General features: G+C 37.8%; 1 protein-coding gene across 1 annotated transcript in view; it reads right to left on the bottom strand.

The window, feature by feature from the left end:
• PTPRQ (protein tyrosine phosphatase receptor type Q) overlaps positions 1 to 22,915 on the bottom strand; it is a 291,670-nt gene that overhangs the window by 134,421 nt on the left and 134,334 nt on the right. Inside the window, exons 25-26 of the mRNA XM_069094772.1 lie at positions 11,009 to 11,150; positions 9,867 to 10,136 (exon numbers count right to left, since the gene is read on the bottom strand). Of these exons, the coding sequence (XP_068950873.1) occupies positions 9,867 to 10,136; positions 11,009 to 11,150 (412 nt within the window). The remainder of the gene's footprint in view (positions 1 to 9,866; positions 10,137 to 11,008; positions 11,151 to 22,915) is intronic.

A 22,915-nucleotide genomic window follows, 5' to 3' on the forward strand; every position in this document is an offset into this window, starting at 1 on the left:
AGACAGTGTCTTATCGGGGAAACACGATATATATATATATATATATATACACACACACACACACACACACACACACACACACATATATATATATATGTCTATGTATGAGGGTATATGGGCATATGAATACATATGTGAATGTGTGTATATATGTTTACAGGTATACATAGATAGAGGGCACAGGACCAATTTAACAGGAGGGGATGATACTTAAAAGGTGGAATTAAGAGGTGAGAGAGGAATATAATGAGAGGAGATGGAGACAGACAGAATGGGGTAAACTATCTCGCATAGAAGAGGCAAGGGAAAATGGTTACAATGGAGGGGAAGAATAGGAAGGCAAAAGGGAATGGGTCAACATTATTCCCGTTGAATTTGGCTTGAGGAGGGAATGAAATACACACTAAATAGGGTTTCTCACCCTCCAGGAGAGTAGGGAGGGGAGGGGAGGAGAGGGGGGATGATGGAAGGAAGGGTAGGCTGGGGGGAGGGAAGTTGGAAGCACCCACTTTTGAAAAGGGATGGGATCAAATTAGAGAATAGGACAAGTGGGGAGGTGGAATAGGAGGGAGAAAATACAGTCAATCTTTGACAATATATATACTGTTATTGTTTTGCATTAGCCACACATGTACAACCTATACTGAACTGCTAATTTTCCCAGTAAGGGTGAGTGACAAGGGAAGAAGGGAATGAATCTGGAATTGAAAGTTTTAAAATCAAATATTCAAACATATATATATATATATATATATATATACTATTATTAATACTATCTTACACGTAATTGGGAAATAAGATATACAGGCACTGGGGCATAGAGATCCACTGGAAAAGTCAAAAGGGGTATGAGAGAAAAGATGGGAGAGAACAGATTGGAGGAGGTGATATCCTATGGGACTGCCATTTTGGGGCAGTGGGTAGGGGAAAAACGGGGAGAAAATTTGTAACTCAAAATCTGATGGAAATGAATAATATAAATCAGAAGTTAATAAAGCATTTGAAAAATGAAAAAAAATATGTAGCTGTAGTGTGATACTCTTTATTTGGCAACAGTGGACCTGAACTCACATCCTTACTCTTCTATTTACCTTTAGAGGATCTTAGGTAAGTCTTTAAACTTCTCTTGGCCTCAGCCTCCCCATCTATTGAAAAAAGAGGCTATACTAGGTCACATCTAAAGTCTTTTCAAGTAATTTCCTGCTATGATCTTCTGGCCTCAGTACTATATATACAGCAGCATGGAGTACAGAGAGCCATAAGATGTCCTTTCCCCTACAATTAGACAAAATTAGTCTAACAATATACCTAAAAATACCTAAATGGTATAAAATATGGCCTAACAAAGAGAAAATTTATTTTTTCTTTTGTCATGGAGATTGAAAATAAATTATATCATATGTAATACATACCTTTGAAGTAAATGAATAGAAAAAATATATACATTTAAGTACTCTAAAATTTTCATAATAAGGCTACTTTGATATATGTATGTTTCTCAAGTAATTTAATAAAAGAAGCAACATTTTCCTCAACAGAGTTTCATTTCAACTAATTGCTTAAATTATTAGAAAAATCCTTTCCAAGACAATCTTCATTTCTATGTTGGCCAACGTGATCAATTCACTGAAAAACTTACAAAACATTCCTGTTACCTGTTGGTTTCACTCAAGAATGCACAGCCTGCCATAATAGGCCATTTCTAAGTAGCCAACCTTACTTCCTTCTCTGGGCTAGTCTAGCCAGGCAAGGTGCTTCATTGCTGTTACCCACATATCCCATGCTCATATTGTTTTTATGACATTTTTCTTTTCTTTCCAGATGTCTGTACTATCTTCTCATTGTTTTCCCATCATCCAAATACTTTAAAGTCCAACCCAGTGTCCATTCTTTTCAGTGGTATTTTTTCCTGATGAGATTTGACTCTTACATTTTCTTAGTTCCTACTGAATTTACTGCACAACCTAGGACATTATTATATTAGTCTTAATCTCTAGTTGTTTCAAGGGAATCATAGAACCCAAATATATAATCTAAACCCTTTATTTTGCAGATGAAGAAATTGAGGACCAGAGATTGAGTGATTTGCCCAAGGTCAGTCACATAGTTATTTAAAGAATATGCCCAAATTAATGCCTAAATCACCTGGAGTATTCCACTTAACTATGATGTCTCCTTTCTAGGTTATCTCTTCTTTATGTCAATACTGTTGGTTCATGAAGACCATCATCTATAATCATAATGCTTTTCACACCTAACACCTTTTTTTTGCTAGTTCAGGCACTCATCTTCTTTCAATTTTTTTTTAAATTAAATTTTAGGTTTATTTTTAGTTTACATGATTCATTTACACAAGATTTTGAGTTATAAATTTTCTTTCTTTCCCCTACCCACCACCCCAAAACAGCAATCCCACTGTATTCCCCTCCCCCAATCTGCTCTCTCCTATATCTTCTCCCATCCCCTCTTTGACTTTCTGGTAGGGTAAGATGGATCTCCGTACCCCAGTGCCTGTATATCTTATTACCCAGTTGCATGTAAAAAGAAATAATAATAATATATTTTTTAAACATTTGATTTAAAAAATTTTGAATTCTAGATTCTTTCCCTTCCACCCTCATCACCCACACTTACTGGGGAAGATAGGTAATTCAATATAGATTGTACATGTGTAGCTACACAAAACATTTCCATAGTGGATATATTGTGAAAGACTGACTATATTTCCCTCCATCCTATCCTACCCCCCAACTTGTTCTATTTTCTGCTTTGACCCTGTCCCTTTTCAAAAGTGTGTGCTTCTAACTTCCCTCCCCCCCAACTTGCCCTCCCCTCCATCATCCCCCCTCTCCTCCACTTCCCCCTACTCTCCTGTAGGGTGAGATACCTTATTTAGGGTGTATGTCATTCCCTCCTTAAGCCAAATTCAATGAAAGTAAGGTTGACCCATTCCTTTTTGCCTTCCTGTTCTTCCCCCCCATTGTAACAATTTTTCCTTGCCTCCTTCTATATGAAATAACTTACCCCATTCTGTCTCTCCCCATCTCCTCTCATTATATTCCTCTATTACCTCTGAAATTCACCTTTTAAGTATCATCTCTTCCTATTCAATTGGGCCTGTGCCCTCGGTCTATGTATACCTTTACACATATATACACACTCACATATATATTCATATGCCCATATACCCTCCTATACAGACATATATGTATGTATACATACATACATACATATATATATGTATATATACACACATTTATATTCCCTTCAACTATTCTCATACTGAGAAAAGTTTCATAAGTTACAATGATCATTTTTCCATGTAGGAATGTAAATAGTTCAACTTTGATAAGTTCCTTATGATTTCTTTACCCTGTTTACCTTCTCATGCTTCTCTTGCTTCTTGTATCTGAATGACAAATTTTCTATTCAACTTTGCGTTTTTCATCATGAATGCTTGAAAGTCCTCTATTCCATTGAATGACCATATTTCCCCCTGAAACATGATACTCAGTTTTGCTGGGTAGGTGATTCTTCATTTTAATCCAAGCTCCTTTGACTTCTGGAATATCATATTCCAAGCCCTTCAATCCCTCAGTGTAGAAGCTGCCAGATCCTGAGTTATCCTGATTTGATTTCCACAATATTCAAATTGTTTCTTCCTGGCTTCTTGTAATATTTTCTCCTTGATCTGGGAACACCAGAACCTGGCTATAATATTCCTAGGAGTTTTCTTTTTGGGATATTTTTCAGGAAGTGATCAGTGGATTATTTCAACCTCTATTCTGCCCTCTGGTTCTAAAACATCAGGGCAGTTTTCCTTGAGAATTTCTTGAAGGATGATTTCTAGGTTCTTTCTTTGATCATGGCTATCAGGTAGTCTAATAATTTTTAAATTACCCTTCCTCAATCTATTTTCCAGGTCAGTGGTTTTCCCAATGAGATATTTCACATTGCCTTTTATTTTTTCATTTGTTTGGATCTGTTTAATAGTATCTTGATTTCTCATAAAGTCACTAGCTTCCATGTGCTCCAATCTAATTCTGAAGGAATGATTCTCTTCACTGAGCTTTTGAGATTCTTTTTCCATCTGGAAAATTCAGCTTTTTAAGGCATTTTTCTCCTCACTGGCTTTTTGAGCCTCTTTTGCCATTTGAGTTAGTCTATTTTTTAAGGTGTTATTTTCTTCAGTCAGGTCGTTGACTCTCTTTTCATGATTTTCTTGCATCGTTCTCATTTCTCTTCTCAATTTTTCCTCCACTTCTCTTATTTGGTTTTCAAAATCCTTCTTGAGCCTGTAACCAAATCATATTTTTCTTGGAAGCTTTTGATGCAGGAGTTCTGGCTTAATTGTCTCCCTCCCATTCCATGCTTTGATCCTTTTTGACCCCAAAAAAGGAACCTAAGGTTTGATTACTCTGCTTGCTTTGCTTCCTCTGCTTGCTTTTGTTACAAGTCAATTACTTGTGTTTTGAGTTCTTTGTAACAGTAGATCTCTGCTTCCAGCATGGAGAGAGCTTTATCCCAAATTGTTGGGGTTTTTGCAGCTTCCAGAGCTATTAGTTGGCTTCCCTCCCTGCAGTCCCCTCAAGCTCTGGCCCACTGGCCACACACCCCAGGACCTCTACCCAGGATAGCAATCCAGATCCAAGCAGGTTAAATCAAGAACAATTACCCTCTGAATGGCTGCTTGATCTCCCTCTCATCTTCACGCCAGGAGTTCTGGAGGCTGCAGTGCTGGGAAGGGGCTGCAGCCACCAATACTCTACCTCTTGGCCCAGGGACAGGGGCCAAACAGGGCCATTCCTTTCCAACAGAGTTCCATACTGACCTTTTACTTTGTCTTTGGTGTTTATGGATTGAAAAGTCTGGAAACTGCCACAGCTGCTGGTGATTCATTCTCCTGAAGTCTGCCCTGGAAGCTGCTGGTTGCGGCCACCCTGAGGCCAGAACTGAGGGGGCTCATGCAGGACTGTACTCTGCTCCCAGTGAATTACAGTGGGCCCTTCCTGTAGGCCTTCTGGGCTGCCTTCAGTGGGAGATTTGTTTCTCTATGTCACTCTGTGGGTTTTATAACTCTAAAATTTGTTTAGAGTCTTATTTTATAGGTATTTGGGGTGGTTGTTGGGGGAGCTCACAGAATTTTCTGCTACTATGCTGCCATCTTGACTTCACCCCTAAGAGTAAGTGATTTACATGCAGGTAGTAAATTACAGGAGGCAAGATCTGAACACAGAACTTCTGATTCCTAAGTAGGTGTTCTTTCCACTGCACCATACTGCCTCATGAGGCAGCTAGATGGCTCAGTGGATAGAATGCTGCATCTAGAGTTATGAAGACCTGAGTTCAAATCTGGTCTCAGACACTTACTAGCTGTGTGACTCTGGGCAAGTCATTTAATCTCTGTTTGTCTTAATACATCAAAGAAGGAAATGGCAATTCACTCCAGTGTCTTTGCTAAGAAAAAAACCATGGACAGTATGGTCCACAGAGTCACAAAGAGTCAGACACGACTAAACAACTGAACAACAACAACATACTGTCTCAAATCCATAAGCTAGCTGCCTCTCTAGACTAATGTATGAAGAAAAGTGCTTTGTAAACCTAAAAGCACCACAAAGATGTGCATTATACTTAAACGTACATATATAAATTAGGATTATTATCATAGATACTGATAAGCACTATGGCACAGTGGACAGAGAACTAGTCTTTAAAGCTTGGAAAACCTGGGTTCAAGTCTTGCCTTTGATTCATAATCAACATGATCCTGGCCAAGTCACAACCTCTCCATGTTATAGATCACTCTCTACTTTATGCTTCAGAGAAAATGCTGATAGTCTTTGGAAGAGGAAGCTTTCTCATTAGTAGCTTCTCTCAATGAAATCCAGGCCCAGTCTTATCCAGCTTTGCAATAAGTCAATGATAAACAAATTATTATTTCAGAGACCATTCTTTATAGCCATGGGTGCTCAGCTTACTTCACTTAACAAGGGGATACCTGAAGAAAGCCATTATTTTCCTGTTTTAGTTTGTCCTAAGGTGCTAAAACCTGGAAGTATTTTATGGAAAGATAGACTTTCAGATGCAACTTATTTCTGCAGGAAGGAATGGCTTATAAAATCAATTTGAAATCATCCCACTTTTTCAATTATAACTTGGATTACTATAGTTTTGCAACTCCTTTGTCCTAATTCCAAGACCCAAAAGTCTATAGCAAGCATGCACATATCCTTGCTATATTATCTTTATTGGTACATATGATCTATTTGGATATAAAGTGCTGCTGTAACTACTAAGTAGCTCTTCGTTTCTTGGGTCATAATCTAAATTTTCTTGTTCTAAAAGGTTTTACTGTAGCAATGGAACCAGCCCCAACACCAAACCCTAATCTCCTCATAAATTCAGTGTTCATGATCCATGTTTCATTGTATTCAGATATGACCAAGTTTGTGTGTGTGTGTGTGTGTGTGTATACACACACACACACACACACACACACATATATATATATAATTTGAATAATCCCTTGAAGGAATGTTAAGGTCAGACACTATGCAATGAGACAGTGAACCAAATTTGATTTCGCTTTATGTCAAAAATAAATGCATTGTCAGTGACTCAGTACTGGCTGTATACTCTGTGACTAATTTAGACCACCATAAATTAAAAGTTGACAACAGCTATAAAACTGTTTCCATTTCCAACAATGGAGCTCCAATTCTTACCTACTGCTCATCAGCAAACAATTCACATGAACATAGAAAACAGAAATAAATGGTCTTAAGAAGAACTATGATCATGATAATAGTGACCAAGTGCCAGGATTGTGGCCCTATTTCAAAGAAGATAAAATTATTTTATTTGGAATATTTTTAAAGGAGCAGTTTAAATTCATGATTAATGATCAGTAAATCTTGATGATGCTAAAAGTCTTTGACTATTTAAATATCAACAAATTTGCTTGATGGAAATGTTGAAGTCTAAAACTTTAATGAGTAAAGTTTAGAAAAATCATGATGTTGGAAATGAAAATTTAACAAATACCTCACGCATATTTTAAAATATATGTGGATATATATATACATGTATGTGTATTATGCCCACATATGTATACAGAATAGAGTCAATTTGGTATAGCAGATAGACAGCCAGCTTCAAAACAAGGTAGACCTGGATTCAAATCCCTTCTCTGACACATACTGACTATGTGACCCAGGCAGTTTGGTTATATCATGGTTAGAGTAGATGTTTCAGATGATCTGACCTTGAATCCTTCTTTAGATACCAAGCTGTACAACTATGGGCAAGTCAAACTTTTCTAAACCTCAGTTGCCTAATCTGTAAATGAAGGAGTTGGATTCCATAACCTCTATACTTCCTTCAGATACTAAATCTATTATCCTATTATCCCTAGGCAAGACAACCCCCACCCCCCATGCTCAAAATAACTTTCTCTAACTATAAGTTGCAGAGACAATAACATATAGCATCAGTAAAAAGGAATTTCTTTCATCAGGGAACACTCTCAATGAAGCCATAAATTCAGTCTCTATCCCTATGTATAATGTAGTAATCTATATTTTATGTTTATATTTGTACCGCAACAAATTATAAATATTATGATCTATGGAAAAAAGAATGAAAGCTATTCTGACAAAATGATTACCTTAATATATGTTCCACAAAAAAGAGAAGTGAGGTTTATTGTGAATGATATATTTACCCCTTTGGTTTAAAAAATAATTACTATATAATCATGAAGTAAATTGGGATTTATTTGAGATGGGGCAATAAAATTGTCATTTTCCAGTTAAATGAATCAGAGAAATTAAAATGAAATGAATGGATGAGTCACAGATACAGGAAGCATGGAAATATCCTCACTTTATTAAGGCTGAAAGAATTATACAGCAGAGAAGAGAAACACTCCTCCCAGAATAGCTATAGAGAAAAGTAGATCTTTCTGGGATTATTTGATACAATCACTAATGCAAAGATCTAAGATATCAGTTTCTCTCACTGAAGTTTTTCTGTGATAAGGCTGCTGAGGGACAGTGGAGAGTTGAGGATGATGCTGGGGTTACAAACTTGGGTGACTGGAAAGGTTAGCTGTGCCCTGGATAGGAAATAGTATAGATTTGAAATATATATATATCAAATCCAAATTTGAAATCAGTAGAGATGAAACTTTACAGAAAGATGAGTTCCATTTGGAACATGTGAAGTTTTAGATGCTGTTGGGATATTCAGGTATAGAAGGCCAGTAGTCAGTTAAATGTAAGATTGGAGGTAAGGAGAAAGAGTAATGCTGGACATATGGATTTAGAACCCATCTTTGTAAAGAAAGTAACAATCTATAAAGCTGATGAGAACACAGAGAGAGGATTTGTAGAGAGTAGACCCAGAGCAGAGTCTTAGAATATTTCCACAGTTAAGGATTTCAGAAAATGTGTGATGACTTGTCAAAGTGAGGAAGAAGTGAACAGAAAGGAGGAGAACCAAGAAAGACTAATATCATTGAAGAGAAGTATGCAGGGGGGATGGGTTGGTCAAAAACTGAAGACCAGAAGGATGGGAGAGCAGAAGTAAAAGTCACCAGAATTAACAATTGGTGATTATTGGTTCTAAAGTATCTAATAACTTTTAAAATATAGAAGAGATGGATTCCTATGTATCTGGAGATATATTATCTGACATATCTGGGTTTGCATGCCTTCTCTTATACATTCTTATAAAATAGTTCTTCAAGCAGGGGCTCTTTTTATTTAATGGTTTGATGAAATCTATGGACATTTCAGAACAATGTTTTTAAATGCATAAAATAAAACACATAGGATACCAAAGAAAATCAGTTATAATGAAATGTAATTGTTAAAATATTAAAGGAAGAACGAGTTTATGGGCACCAGGTTAAGAACCTTTGTCTTAAAGGGACTGATGATAAGCCCTACTCTTCCCTCTGTTAACTTGGAGATTCAATCCTGGAGAAAAGCTCCAAGAAGTGAATCTGAAAACAATCTATACAGAAGGGATCAGCAACCTTTATTTCATGTGCCAAACATATCTGGAAGGAAGATTTTTCTTGATATGACACTCGGGATTGTAAAGAGAGGCTCTCTTCCACCTGCCTTTCTCCTAGTTAGGGAAAGCAAACTGAATAAATTATTCCCTATGCCACATTCCATCTTGAGTGTTGTGGGTGCTTGAATGTCGGGCAATTTGAGGATCAAGAAAATAAGTTATGGTATCTACAACCAAACTAATGCTGATGACTTGAGTTGGGTGAATTACTTGCAGTGCTATAAATAAGAATGTTTACATCCATGGCAAGTGCCACAGACACCATTGCATGTGGCCAAAAGCACACTCTCAGTTTGGCTTTGGGGGAGACCGAGACTCCTAGAAGTTGGCTTGAGGCTACTGTGGTGGGGTAGTGAAGTGGAGTAAGCAGAAAAGCACACCTCAATCCACTTTCTGATACACACTCAATGTTCCCACACTGATGAGATAAGGAATCTATTGAAGTAGAGAAATTTGTTTCATTTTTAAATTGTACTCTGAGCTATATGACAGGGAATGTTTATTTGAAAGTTACAGTGCTCAGTTCTTGCTCATGTCTCTTTTCTCTTGTTATCTCACCTTTCCCAGTCGCTCTCTCATCCCAAGTTGCTCCATTATTATGAGAAGGGACTGGAAGCTTGCCTAACTAGCATATTTAGTAGGTGATTATGCCAGAAAGAAATGAGCAGCAAAGGGTTTTCATTTAAAATGGGGTTAGGATGTGTAATACATAAAAGAAGGATGTTTAAAGTAACTTTTACAATTGTGATATATATTCATTTTGCAAAAAAAAAAAGCATTACCTGCTTCACGTAATGTACTAGCATTGCATATTTCCTCTTTTCCTTCCCCAGCAGATGTAGAGGCTTGTATTTTGAACACATAAGGAGTATTTGATAAAAGTTCTTTGAAACTGTGCATATGCTCTTGTGAAGCTATTTTTGTAGAATTCCTTTCAACTGTTATGATATAATGTGTAATTATTCCATTTGCCTTTTTAGGGGGATCCCATTTGAGTAGAATTGACTGCCAACTGGTGGCAGTACAATGAACATTCTGAACGACATCTGGAACTTAAAAAATAAACAAGTATCAAAATTAGCATTCACATATTAAAAGCGAAGTTATCACATTATATTATAGTTCAGTCTACATATACACTATTTGGTATATGGCTAGAGAATGGAAAGAAAATCCTTTCATTACATTCTCAGTTAAAGGGTTTTGGGTCCTTTCATTTAACATGATGACTGTGGAAATAAATGTCTATAAGGCATTTATATCAGTAGGAAAAGAGAACAAGAATATATCTGAAGTCACTTCTTGATAGGGTATAGATGAAAGATAGTTCAGCCCAACTTGTATCACACACAAAAACATGATGTAACAGGCAACTGATTAAACCATCTACATTCTATAGCTCTTTCCAGATGTCATAACTGTTAAGAAATGGGAAAATGGAATGCTTAAATAAATTACAGGCTTTTTTCAAACCACCATCATTAATGATAAACCCTCATCTTCTTTCTCCCCCCTCCCAAAAAAGGGCATATATAGTTGTTGTTTTAAATAAATCATTATTTAAGTAATGATTTAATAAATCAACTAACAAGTTGATTTTTTAACAAAACAATGACTGCTGAAATAACTCCCCCTCTTTCTCATCTAGCTGCCTCTAAAGGTTCTATGACTTAGCTACTTCCAAAGTGATATAGTAGCTATTTGTTTCTCCCCCAAACAAATGTCCAAATTCAACCATCTCATTTAAAAAAGGAAGAATAAACATGTTATTTCAAACATCAAACAATAAGACCTGGCTTATCTTCAAGCATTAGAATTCTTAGCAAATTAGAAAATATTGGTGCTTTGTCATGTTAACTGAAAAAGACAGAAAATGTGTTAATACAAAATGAAACATCTGCAGGTCCAGAAAACTGTGTCTAACCTGATTCTTGTGTTGTGAATAGTACAATATTACTGAAATGATTGCCATTTCCAACTCTTGTGAATGCTGATACACTAACTGAATAGGCAGTGATTGGTTCCAATCCAACAATTTTAGCTTCAGTTTGAAAACCAGAAATGTTCTGAGAAGAAGAAAAAAAAACCTTATAGTTTAGCAAGTGTTTAATATGGAAAAAAAACTCTTTTTAAGTGTGCTAGGAGACTTTTCTACAAATTAAATAATATTTTGTAATACATAATTCGAAAGTCAGGTTTTTTAAAATCAGAAAAGCTTTCATTAATAGATAAAAGTTGGAGATTTTGGACTCACCATTTCTCTGTTTCTTGTTCAAGTCACTCAAAAGATATGATTATGGTAAACACTAGCTCCTCTAAATTTGATTTGTCTTTAGAACCTAGCTCTCACCTCAGAGAGTCTTCCCTATTTTCCATTATCATTATTTATTCTACCATTCACAGTAACTTTGATACTTATAGGCCAGATTTCAACTTGGCTCTCTTTCTTTCAGTGCCAACACTCCATCTACTGCACGGTCATTCTGGATGTTTACTTAACCATCATTATTTGTCAAGGCTGGACATGAAAGAGGAAAAGTAGCAAAAACAACAAAAAGTGGCCAAAATGAGTTGAAAAAAGATAAATTCAGGGATGTGTTGGCATCAGCTCATAAAAGCTGGCAGAACTGATTGTTAAATATTTCAGTGTGACCATTTACACCTTGAAAAATGGCAGACCCTACCATTCAGTGCTTGATTTATTCTTTTGTTGATTTTCTAGATTTTAGAAAGCAAAGGAGAAAATGTTAACAATGAGGCAAAAGACAAACTATGCCCTCAAGGACCTTACAAAGCAATTACATGGAATGCTTTTAAGGGTACAGAAACACTCATTTGCCTAACATATTAACTACTTTAGTGTGTTTCACTAGTAAAGTCTCACCATTAGAAATTCATTATTTTACGATCATGAATAAAATACAAGCTATGGTGAGATTTTTTTGCCAATGGTTTCATTTACTCATTCAGTCAACAAATATTTATTAAGGTCATACTACATGCAAGATACTGTACCAGGTATTATGGGGAGTATAAAAGTAATAAGAAACAGTCTTTGCTTTCAAAGAATTTACAATTCAATAGGGATAAGGCATGTATTCAGCAGCTAAATGAGAAAGAATAGTACAGAAGATAGGTAAGTTTTTATAAAAGAGAGAGAGATATAGGCCTCACACTTGGTACCTAAAGGAGAAGCCACGAAGAGAGAAAAGGGTTGAGAGGGATCCAAAGTAGATGTGACTTTTTGCTTTCCTTTTTTAACTGGGGGAACATTTAGAATAACTATAATATTTCCTATGAGACTAGAAGTGCTTCTTACTTGAGATATTGAAGGCCCAACTGATCAGCATTTGACAGCTATTATTTTATCCTGAAGTCTATAAGTGAGAGAGCCCAAAGGTAAAGAAACAAGGAAAGAGTTTTCTGCTGTTTCATTTTTAAAAGGGATGGGATTGAATCCAGACATAAGAGATAGGTAAATGAAGGGATCTAAATAATAGTAGGGCAGCACAACTCCAAAGACAATTTCATATACTTCTTTTGGGCAGCATCAGATAAGAACAATTCATAAACTATCAACTAGAAGAAACTTTGGTAGCCTTTTGCTTTAAATTATAAAATTCCAAACAAGAAATCATTATAAAAATAAGGAAGAATTTTTTTTATAGTAGTGAAAGTTAAATCATTTGAAATTAAGATTAAAAAAAAAACTCTGTCCCAGATTTATGCATTTTTCAGATTTTGCGTGAACTTATGTGTTGCCTAAAGGTAACTAAATACTAGAGATTATTTGAGCCTATTTTATACATTTATACATTTTCATTCCTTATCATTACTCATTCATTTCTAGTATACTCCCTCCTTCTTACCCCATTATTCATTCCTGTTTACCTCACAAATCATACTACCATATGTATTGACCTTAGAACTATATTGGTCAACTGTCTTATTTTATAGGTTAAGAAACTGAGATCTACAGAGGTTATGATGGAGTGGGTGGGGCATCATACTTAAAAAAAAAAGAGAGATCTCTCTTTCTTTCTCTGGCTTCTTTTGTTTTGTATTCCATCCCAGAGTTTAGGTGACTAAATAGCAATCCTCAGCTACTTATATCTAGCCTACGAGGAAACTTTATGAATTCAAGAGGTCTTAAGTTTCTGGGTTCCTCAGTCAAAGCTGATGACCAGCAGGAATGTTATATAACTCCACCCTTGGAGAGGATGACCACCAGCTACAGGAGAAACCCAAGTCTGACCTAGTTATTCAGAGGAGATAGACCTAGACGGAATTGTTCGGACAGTACAAAACCAAGTTAAAATTTGATATGCTAATTTAACAATTCACTGAACTGCTTCAGGTTTTGATGTCCTAGGACAGTGTAACTGGTAACTGTAGACATAAATTACTGCTGCTTGTGGATAATGTGTGTTTGTGAGTCTCCTGTGTTAAACATTTCTTTTGTGAGGAGATAAACTGCAGTCCTGTACTTAATGTACAATGATTACCTCTCAGCTCTCTCTTTTTTGAGGAGGCCCTAGACCTGATTCAAATTCAAACTAATGTGATTTTTTCCTAATGCTCTTTGAGGGAGTATAAAGCTTCCAGAAGAATGGGATAAAGAATCTGATCCTTCACCTTCAGGTGCAGACTACCCTCTCACGGGCTTGGCCTGGGACCTAATGTTGGCCAATCAATGAGAGGCAGAGTGATTTGGTTTAAGGTGTAGTCACTAAGGAAAGAAAAGTAAAAGTTTCTGAGATCAAAATGTACATTCCTTTGGGAAAAGCACCCTCAGATAAAGGTATGTGAACAAAGGCCATCTCCAGTCTTCCTGATCTATATCTGAATCTGTATCTGTCTCTATCTCTATCTCTATTTCTATCTCTATCTCTATCTCTGTCTATCTCTGTCTCTATATCTTGCCACTGCACCCAGATAGTTCCAGAGAAGAAAGTGAGGGTGGTGCCTTTGCACAGCCCTCCTTCATTTAAATCAAATTCACTTGAATGTCATGGCATCACCTTCCTGATGTCATCATCCTCTTTGAGAACAAAGAACAAACAACAGCCCTCCCATGGGACTAAACCTGGTCCACATGCATGGATACAGAGCTCAAAGGAGCTCAAAAGAGCTCAAAAGCTCCTTAGTGGGAGAGGGAAATCCTGAGTACTATACACCATCTCAAGCAAGGGGCACTTGTATATTGTTACACATTTAAAATAAATCCAAATACTGGAAGGATAGCCTACTTAGAAGGAAAATGTTCTGAAAAAAAAACAAAAGAAATAAAGAAGAAAGAAAAATGTAGTGGGGAGGAAAATTTCAAGAAGGCAGAATGCAAAAAAAGGCATTAGAAAGTCAGTGTTACAAATGAAAGTAGGAAATATGTGTCCTATAGGCATAGCAGCTATTTCCAAGAATTGTTCTGAACAAAATTTGTTCTACACACCAGCAAAACTGGAGTTGCTGGTACTTCTGGATCTCTGGTGAGTCCATTGTATGAATAGGTCATAACTAATCGATTTGGATGAAAGTGATAGTTGGAATGGTTCTAGAAATATTAATCTGCCATACAAATAGAACTAACTTAACTAAAGGAGAAAAAAAGAAAAAAAACCAATGAAACTGACTGCTGGGATACATGAGGAATCAAATAGAAGGAGAATATAGAAAATGAAAGGAAACTAAAAATATGGGAGAGAAAAAAGAATAAAAATGTGGTATTGATTAAGGAAAGAAGATGGTATATGGCTACAAGTAAAGGAAATTAAGGGGGAAAGAGAATCAATTAATCAATGAAAAGGGAATCAATTAAAAATCAATGAAAGGATCACAGCTTTAGGGTTTAAAGGGATCTTAGAAGCCATTTAGTTCAACCTCTTCATTTTGCAGATAAGAAACTGAGGCCAGAGAAGTTAAGTAAATTTCTCAATGTAACAAAGGTAGTAAGTAGCAGAAGTAAGATTCAAAATCAGATCTTCTAACTCTAGGTCTAAAAAGAAATGATTGAAAAATAATGATTATCAGGGCAAAAGAAACTATCTCTTCTTTCTTCTAAAATTATCTGTTATGATCTACAGTTCCAAAATCGTGAAAGAAGTATATATTAGCTTTCTTTGGGATAAAATAATTATTAATTAAAATGATGGTATTATTTTAGTAGTAATAGTAAAATAATTAAAATAGAAATTGATTCCAGTTTTAAACAGAGGAAGGACTAGAATCCCTGTAATGCTACTTATCATTACTGAGTATTTTGCTGAGTATGATTCTTTTTCACTGCCAAAGAAATAAATTCTCATCCCTGTGAATGAGTTGCTCTCCCAACCCCCAGACAGTTTGCACTTATAAAATCCTACTTTGTTATGCAAACCTTCAATAATTTGGAACACCTTCCTTCTGGTCTTTCTCCCTTTATTCCCAAACTCCCTGCATGTATTTGAGTAAGTAGAATTGACAAATTATATTAAAACTCTGCAATTTAATAGAGTTATAAAATATTACAAGAAGGTCAAAGTTATTGCATTAAAGAGACACTACTTCTGTGGACCAGCTCCTTTTTCAGCAGTTAGAGGTGAGAAGGGAAACAGCATCATTTGTTTCTCTGGGAATGAGTAAAAATAAGAAGTAGATGAAGGATGATAGAGGAGTGATGTTCTACCCTTCTCTAGAAGAGTATAGCCAATCCAGTCTCATCATAGACACAGAAGCTTACTGTACAGTGGATGCTAACAGGTCCTTTGGACTGCCCTTTCTCCATACTACCATGACCCTGGTTTCCAAGGCTCCTCCCCAATCCATCAAGGAGAATGTGATTGCTCAACCTCATGAGGGAAAAGTTTACCATAGAAAACCTTGACTAAGGTCCCATCTCTCTACCATTCTCCACCATCTTCCCAATCAAAATGTTTCTTTCTTTTGAGCATGGAGAAGGAAATAAACTTCACTAATCTCTTGTAATCTTCAGTGTTTGGAAAACACTCCAGAGGAAAGCATTCTGGCTCTCAATCCTCAATGGCTCCTGGGGCAACATAAATATGACTATATTCAAGACACATACAAAGAAAGTAGAAGTAATATTGCATGGGAAATCAAAAGCAGCTAGGGTGACCAGAAATGGCTTCTTAAAGAAGGTAGCACTTGAGTTGATTTTTGAAGGAAACCAAGGGATTCTAACAGACAAGGTACATAGAGAAAGAATTCCAATCATGAAAGACCAGAAATGGAACTTTTTGGGTTAGAATCAACAAGCAGGTCAGTATAGCTGGATTGCAAAGTGTATGGAGGGGAATCATGTATTAAGAAGATAATTTTCTCTGGCTGTGCCCCATGCCTAGAAACTACCCCACCTCCTCTGCTCTGACTCCTGACCTCCTTGGCTTCCTTTAAGTTTCAACTAAAATCTCACATACAGAAATTATTAACCAACACTTTTAATTCCAATGCCCTCCCTTTGTTAATTATTTTCTATTTATCTTGTATATAGCTTGTTGGGGCTGTGGTTTAGCAAAGCTTGAGTGGTGATAGTAAGGAGCAAGGGATTCATGGGTAGAGAATAATGCAAATCTAAATTAACTTACTAAGGGGTCCAGTCTATGAAAGAGGATAGTGCAGCAAAGAAGAAAATCTTAAATTAAGAGGTAGAAGGGATCCAACTCCTCATTTTATACATGAGGAAACTGAGATTGAGAGAATGTTAGTGACTTTTCCAGGGTCACATAGCTAATTAGTATCTGAGGCAAGGTGTGTGTATTTCCTTCTTATATTTTGATTAAGGAAAATCTTGATTCATGCACATATTAGGCTAAGAAGTTTCCAGTGGTGAGAAAGTTGGCACATAGGTGGGAGACTAGTGATGGCTTTTTATTTGCCTTTTTTTTGGTAAGAGTTTCATCTCTGATTTTTTTCTATTTGTGACAGAGTACCTCTGATGGCCTCTCCCTATGTAGAGAGGATGGAGAACCAGCTTCCAGAAGATACACCATGGCATGTGATGTTCCATGAAGAGATTTTAGAGTCTCCCATTTTCCAACAGCTGCTGTACAAGGTTTCCATAAACATCACGTCTCCCTATCTCATCATCATGGAATTAACTCAGCTTTGTTACTCAGCATCTTCTTAGCACCTTCAATTGCCTCAACCCTGGATTAGAGGTCTACAGAGTGGAGCAATAAATCCCTCCCAAAGCCTTCCTTTATAGAAGGCTCAGAACTTTCTAGCTAATTCCTCATTTTCTATCATTCTCACCCCACCTTCACCTGGTTGGGTACCTTCTAGCCCCTCCCTTTTCCTTCAGTTTGCTTTTGTGTCTTATCTTCTGTCATTAGATTGTAAACTCTTTGAGGGAAGGGATTGGTTTTGTTTGTTTGATTTTTTGGTATCCTCAAAACTTAGCATAATGCCTGAAACACTGCTTAAGAAATATTTACTGACCAGTGATTTTGACCAGTTGATTGGGAGTTTTTCAGTTGTCTGTAGCTGTGGAACCAAAAATGAAGAAAACTTGAAGAAGCCTTGGACAGCCTCAGGCTTACTCTTCACTGCTCTCTCTCTTGGTTTAATTCCTTTGCTGAGAGAAGCTCTGGGGAAACAATGGGTAAGAAAAACAAGCTTCTGGTCTTCCTCCCTCTGAGATCAATGTGTGGCCCCCTGAAACAGAGCTGGATCATTTGCCTCTGTGGTTTTTCTTCTCAGTTAGAGGTGAAGGGCTTGGAGATTGATCTTGTGAGATATGAAAGATCAGAAGAGTGGTTCTTTGAATGCTGCAGCATGCTAGCATCTCAGCATTCAGGTTTTGTAGCCAGCACAGAATTACAACCCAAAAAGGGAACACTGGGCTCCAGCCCAGTGGTAGATGAGTCAAGGACTTATCTTTCAATCATGGGCATCTGGAAATGAATTTGGTCAGAACAATGCTATGTAGTAATTTAGCTAAATCTGAGCCCCCTCCCTCCAGGGACTGATAGGGGATAGATACACACCCTTCTGCCAATTGAGCACTGGGGGAGAGTTGCAATTTTACTCTTACTGTGTCTTTGAAGAAAATACTCCTTTGCAAAAGCTTGTTGGTGGAGCAGCTAGGTGGTATAGTGGATGGTGTGCTGGGCCTGAAGTCTGAAGTCAGGAAAACTCATCTTCCTTAGTTCAAATTCAATCTCAGACACTTCCTAGCTCTGTGACTTCAGGCAAGTCATTTAACCCTAGTTGCCTCAGTTTCCTCATCTGTAAAATGAACTAGAGAAGGCAATGGCAAACTACTCCAGTATCTTTGCCAAGAAAACCCCAAATGAGGTCACAGAGAGTTGGAAATTACTAAAATGACTCAACAACAACAAAAAATCCAATTTCTATTAAGTGACTAAAAGGAGATGAGGTACAAGTCACAGTCACCCCAGGGGGCAGCGGGCAAGAACACAAAGGTACCTGAAGTCAGCAGATTGTTAGTTTTCAACATGAGAATTTACATCTCTGAAATCAGCAAAGACAACAAATCAGAGCTTGAATTTTTGCTATGTTTATTGATTGTCTAGGTTTAAGAAAGTAATGGAGAGGGCTTCCACCCTCCCCAATACATGTAAAAAGGGGACTCTAAACAAACTTTGGAGCTACAGAACCCACAAAATAACAAAGAAACTAACCTCCTGCTGAGGACAGCCCTGCAGGCCTGCAGGAATGCAGCCCAGTGCTCTGGGAGCTGAGCCCAGCCCCACACCTAGGCTTTAGCCCCAGGGCGGGCCTGACCAGCCTCGGCCAGAGGGACTCCAGATCAGCAGCAGCTGTGGCCATTTCCAGATTTATCAACACAGAGATGTGAAGGACAAGGTGAGAGGCCAGTGCGGTCTGGACTTTGTGACCAGTAAGTGGGAATGCGTGGCTTTTACCCCCAGGGCGAAAAGCCACTGAGATGCCAGCTCAGCCAGCCAGAGTGACTGGCTTCAGCTCCTGGCCTGCAGAGTGTAGGGGGACCAAGCACCAGTCTGAGGGGTAATCACTCTTGCTTTGACCTGCTTGGATCTGGATTGCAGTCTAGGGTGGAGGTCCTGGGGTGTGTGTCCAGCTTTCCAGAGTGTGTGAGACCTCAGAGAGGGCACCAATCTAATACTTCCGGCAGCTGAGAAAACCCCAGTATTTGGGAAGAAAGCTCCCCTGTCTGGTGGCAGAGTGCTACTGTGGCAAAAAGCCCCAAAGTCAAGTAATTGAGTGGCAAAATGAGCGGGCAAAAGAAACAAAGCAGACAGAAGATTCCAACATTACACTCCTATTTTGGTGACAAGAAGGAGCAAGGCATGGAACAGGAGGAAAACAGTGAAGTCAGAACTCCTGCACTAAAAGCTTCAAAGGAAAATACAAGCTAGTTACAGGCCATAGAGGACCTTAAGAAGCAGATAAGAGAAGTGGAGGAAAAATCGGGAGGAGAAATGAGAACAATGCAAGAAAATTATGAAATGAGAGTCAACAGCCTGACTGAGGAAAATAATATCTTAAAAAACAGACTGACTCAAATGGCAAAGGAGGCTCAAAAAGGCAATGAGGAGAAGAATGCCTTAAAAAAACAAATTTGCCAGATGGAAAAAGAATCTCAAAAGCTCAATGAGGAGAATCATTGCTTCAGAATTAGCTTGGAGCAAATGGAAGCTAGTGACTTTATGAGAAATCAAGATGCTGTTAAACAGATCCAAACAAATGAAAGAATGGAAGGCAGTGTGAAATATCTCATGGGAAAAACCACTGACCTGGAAAATAGATCCAGGAGAGATAATTTAAAAATTATTGGACTACCTGAAAGCCATGACCAAAGAGGAACCTAGAAAGCATCCTCCAGGAAGTTCTCAAAGAAAACTGCCCTGATGTTTTAGAACTGGAGGGCAAAATAGAGGTTGAAAGAATCCACCCATTACCTCCTGAAAAAGATCCCAAAAAGAAAACTCCTAGGAATATTATAGCCAGGTTCCGGAATTCCCAGATTAAGGAGAGAATATTACAAGCAGCCAGGAAGAAACAATTTGAATATTGTGGAAACACAATCAGGATAACCCAGGATCTGGCAGCTTCTACACTGAGGGATCGAAGGGCTTGGAATGTGATATTCCAGAAGTCAAAGGAGCTTGGATTAAAACGAAGAGTCACCTACCCAGCAAAACTGAGTATCATGTTTCAGGGGAAGATATGGTCATTCAGTGGAATAGAGGACTTTCAAGCATTCTTGTTGAAAAAATCAGAGTTGAATAGAAAATTTGGCATTGAGATACAAGAAGCAAGAGAAGCATGAGAAGGTAAACAGGGAAAAGAAATCATAAGTAACTTATCGAAGTTGAAATATTTACATTTCTACATGACAAAATGATAATTGTAACTTATGAAACTTTTCTCAGTATGAAAATAGTTGAAGGGGATAGAAATATATATATATATATGTCTATATATGAGGGTATATGGGCATATGAATACATATGTGAATGTGTGTATAGATGTTTACAGGTATACATAGATAGAGGGCACAGGACCAATTTAACAGGAAGGGATGATACTAAAAAGGTGAAATTAAGAGGTGAGAGGAATATAATGAGAAGAGATGGGGAGAGACAGATTGGGGTAAACTATCTCATACAGAAGAGGCAAGGAAAAATGGTTACAATGGAGGGGAAGAATAGGAAGGCAAAAGGGAATGGGTCAACCATATTCCCATTGAATCGGGCTTGAGGAGGGAGTGAAATACACACTAAATAGGGTATATCACCCTCCAGAAGAATAGGGGGGGAAGGGGATGAGAGGGGGAATCATGGAATAGAGGGCAGGCTGGGGGGAGGGAAGTTGGAAGCACCCACTTTTGAAAAGGGATGGGATCAGGGTGGAGAGTGGAGTGGGTGGGAGGTGGAATGGGAGGGAGGGAAGTGTAGTCAGTCTTTTACAATATATCTACTATGTTGTTGTTTTGCATTAGCCACACATGTACAACCTATACTGAACTGCTTGTCTTCCCAGTGGGGGTGGGTGATGGGGAAGGAAGGGAATGAATCTGGAATGGAAAGTTTTAAAATCAAATATTCAAATATATGTATATATGTACATATATATGTGTGTGTGTGTATATATTCATATGTATATGTGTATATATATATATATATATACTATTATTAATACTATCTTACATGTAATTGGAAATAAGATATACAGGCACTGAGGCATAGAGATCCACTGGAAAAGTCAAAAGGGGTATGGGAGAAAATATGGGAGAGAGAAGATTGGAGGAGGGGATATCCTATGGGACTGCTATTTTGGGGCGATGTGTAGGGGAAAAACAGGGAGAAAATTTGCAACTCAAAATCTTGCAGAAATGAATGATGTAAATCAGAAGTTAATAAAGCATTTTTTAAGTAAAAAATAAGAAAGTAATGGAGAAAACATCAATGATACATATTAAACTTAAAAGTCCTCAAAGGAACAAAACTAGTCAGAATTCTTGCTGATAGTATTAGAAAAGACCTCTTGTCTCATACAAACCTCTCAGGGGACCCCTAGAATCCTGAGGGAGAGACATAGAAAGCTTTGCTCTGATAGAGTGAGGCTTACTCACTATGTGTTCTTATTTGGCATAAATTAAAATTTGTTCCATGATTGCTTTTAAAATGGTGCAATCTCAAGCACAGTTTTCTTCTGTTATGTACATATGGTCATGTCCAACTGCTCCTCTTGACTTCAGCTCTTTTTTGTTTGTTTGGTTTTGGTTTTTTGGAAGGGGGAAGGCAGGGCAATTGGGGTTGTGACTTGCCCAAAATCACATGGCTAGTGTGTTAAGTGTCTGAGGCCGAATTTGAACTCAGGTCCTCCTGACTCCAGGGCTGGTGCTCTATTCACTGTGCCACCTAATGTGTTTCCCTGATAATAAGACACCGTCTTATTAATTTTTTTGGACAGAAAAACACCAGAGGGCTCATTTTCAGGGGAGGGCTTATTTTAATGAACATTGACAGCAATTTTAATAAACAGGTAAATGTGAACAAAAAAGATGTACCTTTATTCAATAATGAATTCAATAAAGAACAGGATGACGCGCTCACTGCTGCAGCTCTGATTTGATGCAGCTCGGAGCGCGGCGTGCGTTTCACCGGGGGGGGTGACGGTGCATACAGAGGGTACCGTAATGTAGCGTGTAGCACAGGGGATCACCTTCACTACAGTAGCAATCTCAATAGGGCTTATTTTCGGGGGAGGGCTTATTTTAGAGGAACCTTACACAGTAAGGGGAGGGCTTATTTTCGGGATAGGCCTTATTATCGGGGAAACACTGTATCCCGAAAATAAGCCCTCCCCTTACTGTGTAAGATTCCTCTAAAATAAGCCTTCCCCCGAAAATAAGACCTATTGAGATTAATACTGTAGTGAAGGTGATCCTCTGCGCTACACGCTACATTACGGTACCCTCTGTATGCACCGTCCCCCTCCCCCCCTGGGTGAAACGCACGCCGCGCTCCGAGCTGCATCCAATCAGAGCTGCAGCAGTGAGAGCGTCATCCTGTTCTTTATTGAATTCATTATTGAATAAAGGTACATTTTTTTGTTCACATTTACCTGTTTATTAAAATTGCTGTCAATGTTCATTAAAATAAGCCCTCCCCTGAAAATAAGCTCTCTGGTGTTTTTCTGTCCAAAAAAAAATAATAAGACAGTGTCTTATTATCGGGGAAACACAGTAGGTCTTATTATCGGGGAAACACGGGTAGCTGCCCCTTGACTTCAGCTCTTCAGGGGCCATCGATGCTTCATTTTACAGGTGGAACAGTCATTCCTCTCTGTCTGTTTCTTCATCCCTAAAATGAGGACGATGAAACTT

Source organism: Petaurus breviceps, unplaced genomic scaffold (assembly GCF_028583685.1).
Source record: "Petaurus breviceps papuanus isolate PSGF00001 unplaced genomic scaffold, PetGlider_PUasm1.0 221, whole genome shotgun sequence".
NCBI classification, from domain to species: domain Eukaryota; kingdom Metazoa; phylum Chordata; class Mammalia; order Diprotodontia; family Petauridae; genus Petaurus; species Petaurus breviceps.